The sequence below is a fragment of the Pholcus phalangioides genome, unplaced genomic scaffold (genome assembly GCF_987345545.1).
Source record: "Pholcus phalangioides strain wild (caught in Gottingen) unplaced genomic scaffold, Ppha-v1.0 ptg000004l_1, whole genome shotgun sequence".
Taxonomy (NCBI): Eukaryota; Metazoa; Arthropoda; class Arachnida; order Araneae; family Pholcidae; genus Pholcus; species Pholcus phalangioides.
The window spans coordinates 1,416,047-1,428,087 of NW_028301597.1; the positions used below are offsets into that span (position 1 = coordinate 1,416,047).

Sequence of the window (12,041 nt, forward strand, 5' to 3'; positions counted from 1 at the left end):
TCATGGAATGAAAATGTGATTTCTGTGTTGGTCACGGCCGTTGTAAACAGTGTTTATATTGAAGCACCTATTTGTGCCAATCTCTACGAACCTAGTTCGTTCTTAGGCCGAAGGTGGTCGGAAAAGGCGTTAATTGGTATTGTATTTGGTAAGCGAATCTTGCGGTACCATTATTATTCCATAGCCATGGAATCCGTCGCTACGGTGAGGAGGAATTTCACCATCTCCCCTCAGCAAGAATACCTAATGCAAGGCAGCATCATGGACACGTCTTGCGAAGTTCTGTTGCACCGACTGAGAGGCCTCTGTGATAACGCCGACGAAAATCCTGAATCTTTCCAGGACTATGAAATGGTATTCCAAATACGTAAGTATCCTTTGTAAATCATTAGTTCTTACTGGTTCCGTACTGTTACAAAAATTATGTAAATAGTCTTTATTTATTATGTCATTTCTCTCCTGTAAATAACCATTAATGAATTTCTCTGCAAATCTCGCCAATTTGACGGCAAACTAGGTAAGTCTGGTGACATCTCCGATGATTTGGCGATGTCATAGCGCCAAGAGAAGTGTAAAGATCTCACGAGAATGTGGTAGAACTCTCTCGAAAGCCTTTCTCTGCCTATATAGTGCCGCACTGTCACTGCGGAACTATGAGTTTGTTGAAATTTCTTGAAGGGACAAGAGCTCTCTTATGTGAGAGAGAAATTGCTTTCTGTTTTTAGCATGTTTCGTCAAAATTCGTCGTCGCTGCGTGTTAATACACGTACATAGCTGTTCTGTAAAATAAATCTAAGTTTGCCATCTTGAGTGCTTGTGAGAGACATTATCTGGTACAGAATTCTAATGATGGTTTCGTATCCTACATGGCAAGCTGTTCCGGCGTTGCTCCCCCAGCTTTATAAAATACACTAGAAATGGTATATATATATATGTTATATACATAGTTCGTTCTTAGGCCGAAGGTGGTCGGAAAAGGCATTAATCGGTATTGTATTTGGTAAGCGAATCTTGCGGTACCATTATTATTCCATAGCCATGGAATCCGTCGCTACGGTGAGGAGGAATTTCACCATCTCCCCTCAGCAAGAATACCTAATGTACATGTACTCAGTGTATGTATATACGGTCAGGAAGGTGGCGTTGCTCCCCCGGCTTTATAAAATACACTAGAAATGGTATATGCAGGGTGATTATAAAAAAACTATCCCGACATATGGGCCCCTAACTATCATACCATTCACAGAAACTGAATGAAATTTTGGCATAAGGTATTTTGAGGTATGCGCTCAAGAATGATATGGAAAACAACAGTGTCACTCTAACAGTTACGGTTACAGTGAGAAAATTTCGAAAATATCAAATGGCAACACCAAGTTTTTTGTATTGGAATGCGATCTCCATACTGAAAAGCACTAAATAGCGTTGGAATGGCACCTGTAGCATGAAAATCCCCGGAGCTAGGCAAGGAAAAAGTAAAAAGGGCTTTGCCGTGCACCAGAGCATTAATGTTCGTTTCATTCGTCACACCGTTTGTTCAGCTGAGATCCCAGTGTGATTAGTCCTCCACAAGGTCATGTGAAAAATTTGTGAAACACAATAAAATGCTTTATTTTATGCTGCTTCTCTGTCCTTATTGGTTGTCCTCACTTTTAGCCTATCTACCGATGATTTTCATGCTACAGTTGCCGTTCAAACGCTATTTGGGGTTTTTCACAATGGAGATCACATTCCAATACAAAAAACTTGGTGTTACCGTTTGATATTTTCGAAATTTTCTCACTGTAACCGTAACTGTTAGAGTGAGACTGTTGTTTTCCATATCATTCTTGAGCGCATACGTCAAAATACCTTATGCCAAAATTTCATTCAGTTTCTGTGAATGGTATGATAGTTAGGGGCCCATATGTCGGGATAGTTTTTTTATAATCACCCTGTATATACCATTTCTAGTGTATTTTATAAAGCCGGGGGAGCAATGCCACCTTCCTGACCCCCTTCCCCCATATGACGGGCCTGGGTATGCATGTTTTTTATGTGTTATGGTAAATGTGAAAGACTGCTTTGTTTGGTTATTGTGCATAATCATAGATTTATCGCATTTACTGTATCAAATTTACCTCATATATTTAAGGAGATGAATGAGCTTTTCTCATTCAGGTAAGAATCCTTGCCGCATTTTACCAGAAAACCATTGATCTTAGAGCAGGGATTCTTAACCTAGGGGGTCCTGATTCAAACTTGATTCACACAGGCTTCCTACGAGATGTTTTGTAAAATAATACATTTACAGCCAGGGATTCTTGAGCTATCAGTCATGACCCAAACTTGGTTCGCAGGGGCTTCCGAGACGGGTTGTACAAATCTACTTACAGCCAGGGATTATTCAGCCATGATTCACAACCTAGACTTAATTCGCATGGGCTTTCTAGATGTGTCGTACAAACTCACTTGCAGTTCTGTTAAAAATGCACATATTGCTTCACTGGTTTTACCAATTTTGAAAAATAAATAGTCCCATGGGTCGCGAAGCTGATCTTGTTGATTTTGGGTCGCGGCTGAAAAAGGTTAAGAACCCCTGTTCTAGAGGCATACTTCCAGTTAAAAAATTATCCAAATAACGTGTGTAGAGCTCAGAAACATCATTCATATTGCCAGGTATAGTTATTAAAATAAAATAGAAAAAACTTTTTATATGTACACCTTCTTTAAAAAAGAAACCCCAATTAGAAAGTTGTTGCCCTGCCTCTCCTAAGGCAAAAAAAAAAAAAAAACATGCTTCGAAGTGCAATACTCCTAGAGATGTTTGAATTAAAAAAATCAGCCGAAGTTGGGGAAAAAAAACAACGAATGGGCAATGCTTCTCTTCTTTATTTATGCTGTTCTTTCCAAACTTTGCTCTGGATTTTGTATTCAAATATCTCTGGGCATATTGCACTTAGAAATGGGGTAGTCTTTTTGTTGACCGCATTGAATGGTGTATCTGAGTTCTACATGTCATGTTGGTAATTTTTCTAACTGGAGGTATGCCTCTAGGATCAATGACTCTCCTGTAAAATGAAGCAAGGAGAATTAAGTAATCACCCTGCATATTCTTTAATACATAATTTAGTAGTAGAAATAAACACTTTTTTACAAAAATACAAAAGCCACAACAGGCAAATTGCCCAGCGATGTTTCTGAAAAAATTATGGCCATAGAAAGCTATCCATTATTATACATTGTATAAAAATTTGCTTTCAAGTATTTGTTTTATGTATTGCTTCTTCTACAGGTGGTCCTACTGGCACACCATTGGTTTTGCGAGCGAGGCAGTCCCTTGATCGACCACAGATGCCGTGGTGAGTTGGTATACTTACCGAAACGACTTATCTTACAAGCCTGAAAAATTGAATGGGAAAACATAACTTGCCTTAACCCTTATTTTTTTAAAGAGAAAACCATCTAAACAATTGTAGTGTAGTAATAAAGATTTTGTTCTTCATTTAAAGGCATTTGAGATATGTTGGGCAAGCTGAGGTTGGTGACAAGAATAGAGCCACGATGGTCAGAACCTGCATTGATATTGACACATCCAATAACCTTGTGCTGTTTTTGAATGAGATGGGATTCAGGTAATAATTTAATTTGTATATAATTATGAAATCAGCTTACATACAAAAAAACAAAGAAACTTTTGAAATCAATTTTATTTTTTCAATTTCTCACCTACATCTCGGTGATTTCAGTTAACGCGATTTATCTCCGACTGCTGTAATGACCAAGACATATCATGACCTCCTCATATTGACTTCATGGGTGCAGTGCCGTCTTAACCCATTAACGACGACTTACTAACCTTACCTATTTAAGTGATTGCTTTTAATTTCCATAATTTCACTTCAAAAATCATAGTGCGTGAATGCATTTTGAAATGATTCTTTCAATTTGTATCTCAGTTTGAATTTATCAGGTATAACCAAATATTGGTTGTGACGATTTTTTGTCTACTCAGCAAATATACAACATTGTAACAATGTTAAAAAAAGATCTGTTATAAAATGAATTTCAATTATGTGAAAACATGATATGGGGAATTATTGTACATGACTCTAAATTTTCTTTGTGTGGTTAGTAACACAATGCCTGAAATCAAAGTTGTAATTCTTAAATGTGAAGTTTGAGTTAGTAATGTGTTACGGAGAAAAGCTGATGGGTGTTTAGACCATTCTTGGCTGCCCTTGAATAAAGAATGGCCACCTTTACCCTTCCACAGATAGCTCTAGTTTATATGATTTTTTTCCTTCCTTTTTTAAATCTTGAAGTTAGTCTTAGATTTTTCCACCAATTAAAAAACTGCCAGTTTTTAGATAATGCCTGGGATTGTGTTCAACCGATAGTTGTATTGTCATCTAAAATATATTGTATTGTATATTATTATAAAAAAATTAGAACAAACAAAATATGATATTATTGTTCTTAAATGGTTGTAAATGAATTCTGATGACAATAAAAATTTTAGGAAATGAAAAGCTAGTGATGTTAAAATTTGTCAATAACAGTCTTGAAAACATTTTTGTCAAGAGTTTTTTTTTATCTCAATGGTAATTTGAAAATACTAGAAAACTAATTTCAGTATTATTTAGTGAGTTTGACAGTTCAAAAGTTGACTTTTTTTCAGTTGTGTAATTGTGTTTCAGCATCAGTAGATGATATATCTCACTTAGTCATATGAGCAATCAGATTTAGTTATATTGAACTGTAAACTTCATTGCATTCAGGTGTATCAGCCTATTGTTTTTTTTTTTTTGTTTTTTTTTGCAAATTAAATTTTCACATTAATAATTAGATTTCAAAGTCTATTTATATGTTCTTCTGATTATTATTGTGTAAAAAGTATATAAAAATGGTTTATTTTTTATTTCAGGTTGGATTATGAGTTTGTTTTAAAAGGTTTGATGTTCAGAAAAGGAAGGATGAAAGTGACTGTGGCAAAAGTTTGTCGAGTTAGTTCTTTTCCTCTCAGAATTTCTAGTTTGCCAAAATATAGCACATGAGCTTATCATAGTGTGAAATTATTTTTTTTTACAGGGGGGAAACACTCTTCTTTCAAGACTATTTTCTTTCTTTATACAGTAGAAACTCCAACATCCAGGCTTGCTTAAACAAATAGGAATCTAGATTTTGAATCTGTGTTAGTTTTGTAAAATTCATAGTTTGTTATTTGTTTCCATCATCTGTCAATTTATTTACTATCAGATCATATTGCCAATTGGTTGACCATTTCCTTTTTGTTGTTCTAACATTCTCAGTGCAAATTTATCAAGCATGTCATAATAACATTATTATTTGGTAGATTATAATTATCAAAATATCTGTCTTTATTTAGTGTATTAGTTTCTGCCTACTGTAATTATTGAAATTCTGCAATGTCTCAATTGTCTGTCTGATTGTCTCAATTGTCAAGAATTAAAATATATTTGAACATTGGGAGTAATGCACTTGGAGTCAACTCAGATAACAAGATCCCCTTGATTAACAGAGACAATCCTTTGATAATATAAAAAATGAAAGTCTGTGAATATCATCAGAGAATTTATACATGTTCCTGATTTCTTTTTCCATCAGTTGTGCCAGTGAAATATGTATGTGGGCAGTCAACCTTGTTGGTATATGTAGTCTGACCACATTTCTCAATTGATAGTGTTGGTGGAGGCTCAGTTAGTCAGTGTTGTACTGAAGCTCAGGGAGCGTCCATCCCATGGACTATTTATGTGGCCCAATAAGCATTTGCAAACTTCAATAAACAAATATTGTTATAATGTATTAATATTGTTTCAGATAAATTTTGAGTATATTTCACCTCCAAAAGAAAAGATCTGTGCTCATTTCCATTTTTTTTAATTTTAGAGTAGGCAAGTTAGCTTCAAAATACCCTCATCAGCTATCATTTCCATTTGCATGCATCCAAAAACGATTTTCCTTTTTCTAATGTGGCCCAGAAAGGTTGGACACCTGCTGCTGTACTCTGTCTTGTTAATATGTGCTTATAAAAGTGGGGCTGTGGTGAAAAAAACATTTTGCAGACTGACTTTAATCTTGTTATTTATCTCATAGTTACGTTTTGTTAAGTGATGCACACTGAATTTTTTCGCTCTTAATTATTCTAGCTTCTCCAGCCAAATAATCCTGATAACTTTGAGCCAGTTTCTCAATCTTATTTGGTTGAACTAAGTGTTGTAGCTCCATCTGGCCAGGTAATTATCTCTTTCACAGTGACAATTTTTTATTTATTTAAAGAACATGATGATACTTTTGAGAGTCTTAGAATAAGAAAATCTTTTGTATAATTATGATTAACATAGCTGTTCATGCTACTTTTAAAAACATGAATCCCAATCTTACTCAATGCAGTGGGACCCCTCATTCCAGCATTTCACTGTACCATCATGTCCCAAGTCACTTTATGTAATTAACCTTTTGTTTGTGTAATATGTTTTACTGAGCTTAGACTGTAAAATAGGGATATTACTACTTAACTGTACATGCACCTCTTAAACATTTCTCAGTGTAATTTCAATACAGTCAATACTGCATAACTGCTGCTGTATGAAAGATTTCCACTGTAGATTCATTTGTATGATTTTTGTGGTTATTTCCAAGTACCAGAAAATTCTTTAAGTTTTTTTTTTTTTACTTATAGGATGCATTGGCGGATGAAATGAAAGCTTTTTCTGAACAACTAAAACCGTATCCTTTCATATAAGTTTGTTATTTTTGTAAATTTTCATTCGTTTATAATTTTTTTCTAACAATAAAATGTGCAATTTGAAATGCTCTAAATTAGTTTTACAAGCTGCTTCACCTAAATAAGACTAACATTAAAATCAAGGTTACAATCATTTGGTTACTAATGAATCCATTTCACATAAGACCAGAAAAATCGATTACACCAATAAATATGTCATAGACAGACTGTCACAGGTTTTCAATGTGTAAATTTTCCATGTAGAGATTGGGAATTTAAAAAAAATTTACAATGTCAACTCATTTTAATGCCGATTGATGATTGGTTATTTATTATATTCGTGCGTCTTTTTCAATTCTCTCAAGATTTATTTCTTCTTACAATTTTAGTTTTTCTTTGTAAGAAGCAGTATTTTGAACTCTTTTGTCCTTTGTCTGAGTAATAGAGGTTTAAAACTGATGGTTTCATAGAATAAATAATGTTATGTGGCCAGTGGCTACTAAAACCAACATATCCCTAAACTTTAATTTCAATTCTGTTAAAAGGATTTATGTTGGATTTGATTGATAAGGGTAAAGCTTACAGCACAACACCAGTTCATACGAAGTTGCTATATGTTCACACAAAGTATGCCTAAAATACTCCAAAAATATATGTTTGTCTTTTTAAATTAAAATCTCTTTAAAAACATTATATATTATTTCTCTCATGCACACATTTTTAAACTCTATTACCATTTCTACAAGTTTGCATCATGTTTTTTTTACACAAAACTTTCCATGTGTATGCAACATCTACAATTCAAATTTTATGAACTTTTCTTACAGAGCTATTTCAATCATATTCATTATTGTGGTATTTTAATTTAGTGCATTATAACTTTGTGAATTTTAAATTCTTTAATCTACATTTTAGATTAGTACAGTTGGATAAAATTGACCATAGAAGATTGCAGCATACATGAAACGTTAATATCTGTGTTGATAAAGATTTTCATACTGTAAATTTTCCATAGCCTTTTATAATATAAAGCTTTCAGCAGTTTTATCATTTCATTTATGCTTGTTTCACTCTCTTAATCTACTTTTGATAGTTTCATTTTCAAGCTTTGCATGTAAGTTATTTGTGTTTGTTCCTCGACAACGATAAATTTAGCATATAATAGATATTACACAATTTCAGTCATCTTACTTAGCTGTATCCTTGTGGAACAGCTTTAAAAACCTTTAGATACACATGGAGTAGATGTTGCCTTGTGGAGTTTTTTCACACAAAATTTTTCTTTTTTACTCATCATTTATGGTATTGCATATTAATAAATCCTTTTATGCTTCATTAGTACAGATGAATCATCAAACCCAGCAGTTACAGTCCGACTCAAGGGCTGCAGTGAAGAAACTAATGCATGTGAATGATCCTTAAAATTTAAGCAATTCAACGGCTGCTGCATTTAACACACAGTGTGTCCTTGTATTTAATTTAGTATGTCCCTTCCCCTGTTGTCACACAACAGTCATCTTTCACAGGAAAAGCTTGTAAGATTGGTACACAGTTTAGAATGGATTCCAAATGACGACAAAATCATCTCAGCTGGGATTATAAACCAGTCTCATTAAGCAGGAGTCTGGTGCAAAAACCACTTGGCTGCCTGTTAGTATGAGTTTTGGGAACCATTTGCTTGCATTTAGGTCTCATTGCTGCATCTGTCAAGTCAACAGTAATTTTATTTTGATTGAGAGACAAGTACTTGGGCAGGGATTCACTTTTGTATGTTGACACTTGGCAGTACTCCTCGAAGTCAGATAATGATTTAAAATATCACTGGGCACACACTGATTTTGAGGCAATTGCTATGCACATGTTGGGAATTGCTATTTTTATTGTTAGATAGATTTTATCTGAAAAATTATAGTGTTTCCAGTTTTGCAACTCATGAAGTAAAGAAAATGAAACATTCAACAAATCATCATAGATTGGCACCCAGAAATAGTGTTAAATTACCAGTCATCACCCATGCAGGGCTGCTTTAACAGCACTATGGGCCCCTGGGAAAAACGATGTTCTGGGATCCCACTTACAGGCTAGAAATACCAGCCATCCAATTTTTTTTTATTTTAATTTAAGTGTGCAGATTGTGTGTGTGTGGTGGTTACCAATTTTTTTACACACTTAAAAATTATCCATATTCCATTATCATGGAATCTTATTAGGCCCCCGGGTGGGCATAGGGGAAAATAGACTTCAAAGGCTGGGGAGAAGCACGATAGTGATGCTGGGGGGGGGGGCAATATGATGAGGATAATTCACATACAGGGTGCATAACTAACAGCACATACTGCAAATTACGGGTGAACCATTTATCCTAGAGGCATACTTCCAGTCAGAAAAACTACCCACATGACTTGTAGAATTTGGATACGTCATTCAATATTGCAAAGGGTTGTATAGCTATTGAAATAAAAAATATAACTCCTTATTTGTTTACCATGATCTGAAATATATACCCCATGTTTCCAAATGCAATATATTCACTGAGATATTTGAATTTAAAACCACAGGATTGGGGAGGAGCTTAAATGGGAGCAACTTTCTAATTGAGATTTTAAATACAGGGTGTCCATACAAAAAGTAAATTTTTCTTACTTTAACAACCATACACTCCTTGTAATGTGAAAAATGACATCTGAGTTCCACTCTTTGCTTGGATACTTTTTCCAATTTGAAGTATGCTTTTAGGATCAACTGTTCGCCAGTAATTTGTGGTGCGTGCTTGTAGCTAATGCATATACATTAGATCAGTCGGCTCAGTCATTGACGCATGGGATACAATGCCCCTGCTCCGTATTTTTGCCCATGATTAACCCATTGACGCCGGTTGGTAAAAAAATTTGCAAATCTAAATTTTAATTTTTTTTCTTCGCCAATAAATGGTGGAAGTGATTCCACTCATTTTTTGTTTTTAAAAACCAAAGTCATCGTTAATGGGTTAAAACCGCACTGCACCCATGAATATGAGGAGGTCATGATATGCGTTGGTCATTACCGCAGTCGGAGATAAATCGCGTCAACTGAAATCACCGATTAGGAATAATAAATGAACAAATTGCTTAGAGCCGGGGGTCCCAAATTGTGCTTCGCGAAAAGATCAGTGATTAAATGCAAGAGAGAACTTCCTTTTTAAATCTCCATACGACTGAATGGAGCACAGAGCGAATACGAAACGACGAATAGGACCACGGGAACTATACTATTGGGCGGGGTAGCCCAGGTCGATAAGATACTCGCCTAAAGTACCAAAGGATGTTTAGAGGTGTCGCGAGTTTGATACCAGCTTCGTCCTTGTCAGAAACTTTCCTGATACGGGTACAACAGAAACGGTGACATGACCACAGAAAAGGATTACTACCGCAGCCAGTCCCACACCGAGGGGAGTTAGCGCACCATCCTCTCAATGAGTATTATGGAATAAAAGGCTGCCGTTCGGAATCAGCCGTGAATTCTTGGGTTCCAGTTTAATTAGTTTTTATGTGCAGAAAATTACCGGGGTGCGGCACAAATGATAAAATGAGAACCGTACTCTATCGCAAAATGTGCATAGCACGAAGGACCACAAAAACCACACTATCGCGAAATGTACATAGCAGAGGAATCATGAGAACCATACTCTATCGTGAAATGTACATTGACGAAGGAACACGAGAACCACACTATCGTGAAAGATACATATCAGAAGGACCATGGGAACAATACTATAACTTGCGAGATTTATATACCAGAAGAGAATGTCGGGAATCATACTCTATCAAGAGATCCAGTACAGCGCATGAACCACTCTATTGCGAAATTATACAAAGCTAAAGGACCACGAGAACCATATTCTATCTCGGAGTGTACATAGAAGTACCGGAAAAACCCCATTCTTATCAATCACGAAATGTCCATAACAGGACCACGTGAACTATACTCTATATATCGCAAAATTTAAGTAGACGAAGGACCACAAGATTATCTCTATCTATCGCGAAGTATACATAGCCGGAGGATTACACACTATCTATTGTGAAATATACATAAGAAGGACCACAAAAAATAGGGCCTTTTAATTATGAACGCCATAGAAGGACTACGTCAACCATATTCTATTGGGAAGTGTACATATAGGACGAGAACCACTCTATCTATCGCGAAATGTACATAGCAGTAGGACCACGTGAATCATACTTTATTGCGAGATGTACATAAGCATTGCGGAAGTACCACAAGAACCCCACTCCATCTATCGCGAATTGTCCATAGCAGAAAGACCATGTGAACCATAATCTCGCTATTGTGAGATGTACAGGTATATAGCAGAAGGACCACATGAACCATACTCTATTTATCGCGAAATATATATATATATCAGAAGGACCACGGGAACAATACTATAACTATTGTGAGATTTATATACCAGAAGAAAGTCGGGAATCATACTAAGAGATGCATCGCAGAAAGACCACAAGAACCATACTTTATTGCGAGATGTACATAGCAAAAGGGCCACGAAAGAACCGAGCTCTACTATATATATCACGAGATATATATAGTAGAAGGACCAGGGCTGCAACTGGGGGAGCCGGCGGGTCTTGTGTCCCGGGCGCTGGATGGAAGGGGGCACCGAATGCACCCTTTAAATGCCTCTGCATTACATGTCGGCGCCAAAATGCGATCTTGCCCCGGCTGAAAAAGTATGTAGTTGCGGCCCTGGGACAACGGGAACCATATTCTATTGGGAAATGTACATAGATAGGACCTCGAGAACCACTCTATCGCGAAATGTACATAGGACCACGGGAACCACACTCTATATATGAAGAAATGTATATAGCAGTAGACCCCGTGAACCATACTCTGTTTCGAGATGTGCATAGTAGAAGGACCACTGAACCCATTGGCGTACGCTCAAAAGGGGAGGGGGGGGTTCTAATTCCCCCTCAAGCCGAGATTATAGTGTTACTTTGCAGGAAAAAACGTAAGTCCCCCCCCCCCCCCGAAAAAGAAAAAAAAAATTGAAACCCCTCCTCCTTGAGAAAATTCTGCGTACGCCTATGACTGAACCATACTCTTTTTTGAATTATACATAGCAGGACCACTGAACTGAGCGAGATGTCCATAATAGAAGGACCACGAGAACCATACTATCTATCACAAAATTTAAGTATACGAAAGCCCACGAGAACCACACTATCGCAAAATATGTGTCAGAAGGACCACGCGAACAATACTATAACTATTGCGAGATTTATATACCGGAAGAACGTCAGGAATCGTACTC

At 36.2% G+C, this 12,041-nt stretch overlaps 1 protein-coding gene across 1 annotated transcript; it reads left to right on the forward strand.

Annotated features, from left to right (window-relative positions):
- The first annotated feature begins 30 nt into the window (after positions 1-30).
- MED18 (mediator complex subunit 18) lies at positions 31-7,782 on the forward strand. The gene is made up of 7 exons (XM_089255323.1): positions 31-367; positions 3,275-3,341; positions 3,492-3,614; positions 4,907-4,985; positions 6,150-6,236; positions 6,683-6,729; positions 7,643-7,782. Exons 1-7 carry the CDS (start codon positions 187-189, stop codon positions 7,689-7,691), a joined length of 633 nt encoding a protein of 210 aa, XP_089111449.1. The 5' UTR covers positions 31-186; the 3' UTR covers positions 7,692-7,782.
- Positions 7,783-12,041: the final 4,259 nt, after the last annotated feature.

Excerpts from the sequence above, each read along its gene's own strand:
- MED18 (XM_089255323.1), top strand. The coding sequence starts at position 187 with ATGGAATCCGTCGCTACGGTGAGGAGGAATTTCACCATCTCCCCTCAG. Across the intron at positions 3,615-4,906 it reads TTGAATGAGATGGGATTCAG|GTTGGATTATGAGTTTGTTT; the intron begins GTAATAATTTAA and ends TTTTTATTTCAG. Across the intron at positions 4,986-6,149 it reads CTGTGGCAAAAGTTTGTCGA|CTTCTCCAGCCAAATAATCC; the intron begins GTTAGTTCTTTT and ends TAATTATTCTAG.